The sequence below is a fragment of the Salvelinus alpinus genome, chromosome 19 (assembly GCF_045679555.1).
Source record: "Salvelinus alpinus chromosome 19, SLU_Salpinus.1, whole genome shotgun sequence".
Lineage (NCBI taxonomy): Eukaryota > Metazoa > Chordata > Actinopteri > Salmoniformes > Salmonidae > Salvelinus > Salvelinus alpinus.
In genome coordinates, this window is record NC_092104.1 from 15,071,214 (window position 1) to 15,074,512 (window position 3,299).

A 3,299-nucleotide genomic window follows, 5' to 3' on the forward strand; every position below is an offset into this window, starting at 1 on the left:
CAGAAAGATCCAGTCCTTGACACCATATCTTAACTGTTTCCGTTTTTAAAAATTGTACATCTCATTTTGCCTTAGATAGAGTTGATAGAAGTTGGAACTGTTTAACTCAATACCTCTTTACTGTGCACATAGCTCTCTCACCCACTATCATCAGATCAATACAATACCCGTACATAGCTCTCTCACCCACTAACATAAATATCTCACACCTCCCAAATCCACTTCATATTCAGTCCAATATATACTATACTGTCTGTGTCTGTATTAGATCTATGATTCATTCAACATTGCGTAAAGAGTTGACCTCTCCATTCGTGAAATTAAATAATTCCAGAATAACAGATTATACTCAGATAATTTAATCTCAAAATATGAAATTTCATACAAAACGCTATATATCCATTTTCAGAAAAGTTTGTAAATTAGCTTTTATTGTTGAAATAAAATATGAAAGAAATAGGTGTATTTTTTCATTATCTAATCATGGCATGGGGTTGTTCAATGACAGACATGTATTTGTTTATCTTTTATCACTTGGTGGTTTCATATATCCGCCTCACTATCAGAAATAAGTAGTACTGCTAGGTTGTACACAGTCAAATGTAACAAATAACTACATGTTTAATAAAGGACTGTATAAATGATACATTTGTGACATCAATATTTAAAAAAAAATCAAAAAAATAATTAAATAGAGTAATATGTTATCTGTATGTAAAACATTTACATTTGACATTTTTGTCATTTGGCAGATGCTCTTATCCAGAGTGACTTACAGTAAGTGCCTTCATCTTCACATAACTAGGTGAGACAACCACATATCACAATCAAATATACAGGATAGAACATTCCATTCCAGCTAAACAATGGATGGATATATAGCGTTTTGCAAAAAACACATTTAAAATCCAATAATCCAAAGGACAGTCATATTTTACACACACATGATGGTGCCAGTACGCAATCCTTTTTTAAATGAAAAAAACACAAATGTGAGAAAATATATGAATATAGCGTTTTGGAAATAAACTCGTCATATTTCTTCCTTTTCTTTCTTTTTACAAATGTCATTGAACGCTTTCCTCGGTTTGTGCGCAAAGAGTAGACGTTACAATCAGAAGTTGTAGTTTTTCGATCGTTTTTATTGTTTCAGTGCTACAAAGCTTGGTGTGATCTAGGACAGAAACCCTCGCGTCGTAGTCGCAACGCAGCGCGCGTGTCTCGTGGATGGCAATGCATGAATTCAGAACATTGTATTTGAATGACACATCTTGCATGGGAATACGATGCCTCGCAGATATTTACAATATCGAATATGCTAGACAGGAGCAGCTTACACAGCATATGCAAATATACTTCCTGTCTCTCTCCACGCCTCACTGTATATGTGCCGTAGGCTATTCTGTTTCTAATTGACACCGTAGGCTACTGTCCCTGAAAATAACATGTTTATTTTTTGTGTTTCATTAACTCATTGGAATGAAGTTAACGCTAACACTTTACGACTAAATGTCTCACGGTCTGTGGAATTTGCATCTTATGATCTTAGTGAAAGCACTTTGGAAGTCTTTGTTAAAGTAGGCATAAATTATGGGGTTTAGGAGAGAGTTCGAATAGCCCAGCCAGTTGATGACGGCGCCCAGCCACTCTGGCATGTAACAACTCTCCGCACAGAAAGGCAAGACCAGCGCCACGATGAAAAACGGCAGCCAGCAGAAAATAAAAGTGCCCATGATGATACCGAGCGTCTTTACCGTTTTCCGCTCCCTGGACAGAGCTATTTTCCTCTTAGCCTCCGTGTTCTTTTCGTTCCTGTTCTCAAAGCCTTGTGAGGACTGTGGAGTGTTGGGGAGAGGAAGGTGGTTCTTAGAATTGTTGGTCACTTCTATGATCTCCAACGACTCGCCGTCCTCCCCGTGCTTCACCGAGCCGTTTACGCACGGGGAGTTGAATGTAGGTTCCACACTGCGCTTCCAATTCTTGCCCCCCGCCTCTCCATTGATCTTCTTGTGGGAAATAGCCGGCGACACGGCCAAGCACTTGTCCGACACTTTTGCCTTTTCCGATTTCTTTACAGTTTTCCAAACCTGGAACCTGGCTGCCTTGAATATCCGCCCGTAGAGGACCAGCATGAGGATAAGAGGGATGTAAAATGCTCCGAACGTGGAGTAGATGGTATAACCTGGGTCCTGGCTGATGGTGCAGGCGTCCGGGTTCGCCCTGTCCTCGGCTTTCCTCCAGCCTAACATTGGAGGGATGGAGATTGAGAACCCAATCAGCCAAGTCACGCTGATTAACAGCACGGCTCGCCTGGGTGTCCTTTTGTTCACATAGTCTATGGGGTCCGTGATAGCCCAGTACCTGTCCAGGGCAATTGCGCACAGATGCAGAATGGACGACGTGCAGCACAACACGTCCAGGGAGATGAATATATCACATATCTCCTGTCCCAGAGTCCATTTGTTCAGGACTTGGTAGAGGGCTGCCATGGGTAGTACCAGAACTGATACCATGAGGTCCGTGACGGCTAGCGAGCCGATCAGATAGTTGGCCACATTCTGGAGCGACCTCTCCAGCGCAATGGCGGCGACGACGCACGCGTTGCCGAATATGGAACAGAGGATGAGCGCGCCGAGCAGCAGAGAGGTGACCACCTGGTAACTCAGCTCCACCTCAGGCACACTTCTAGACCCCGTTGAATTCTCATTGTCTCCCCACTTTGGAATGACATCCACGACGTCGGGGAAGTCTGTGGTCGAATTGCTGTTGTCACTGATGTTGTTTATAAAATCCATAGTGCGTCAGGGGCATGGGACACCCGATAGGCGCGCCCGGTAGGACTGGACAAGGTAACCAAATGGGGAACCTGGAGGCTCAGTCAGTCCCTCGTGCTGGCGCCGGTGTGAGTTCTACCGGGGTCCATCGGAGTTCCTGTGCCTGTACCCTCGTTCCGAGGACGCATGACGCGTAGTGGTACCAGTGTGTGTGTGTGTGTGCGCATGTGTTTATTGGCGGTCGGGGCGCTTACTGGTCCTGCAAATGATCTGCGCCTGGTGACGACGTGAATTCATTTATAAGCTACCAGCAGCAGTAGGTATACGTCAGACGGTCGCCGCGGAGTTCTGTTTCTCTGCTCTCCCTTGTGGAGTCCTTTCGATAGCTGCATAATAAAGATAAAGTGCGGAGGTTCTCCCTCTTCTGTTTCTTTTCTACTTAAAAATATATATGTTCTCATTATTTGCTATATATTCTTGTGTACCTCTGTAGCCTAATCAAATTGTGCAATAAACTAAAGTAGT

The 3,299-nt window shown here is 43.6% G+C and overlaps 1 protein-coding gene across 1 annotated transcript; it reads right to left on the reverse strand.

Annotated features, from left to right (window-relative positions):
• Nucleotides 1–343: 343 nt before the first annotated feature.
• On the reverse strand, nt 344–3,048 carry LOC139545041 (5-hydroxytryptamine receptor 1A-alpha-like). The gene has a single exon (XM_071352401.1). The coding sequence runs from the start codon at nt 2,793–2,795 to the stop codon at nt 1,515–1,517; it is 1,281 nt and encodes a 426-aa protein (XP_071208502.1). The 5' UTR covers nt 2,796–3,048; the 3' UTR covers nt 344–1,514.
• Nucleotides 3,049–3,299: the final 251 nt, after the last annotated feature.

Excerpts from the sequence above, each read along its gene's own strand:
- LOC139545041 (XM_071352401.1), bottom strand. The coding sequence starts at position 2,795 with ATGGATTTTATAAACAACATCAGTGACAACAGCAATTCGACCACAGAC.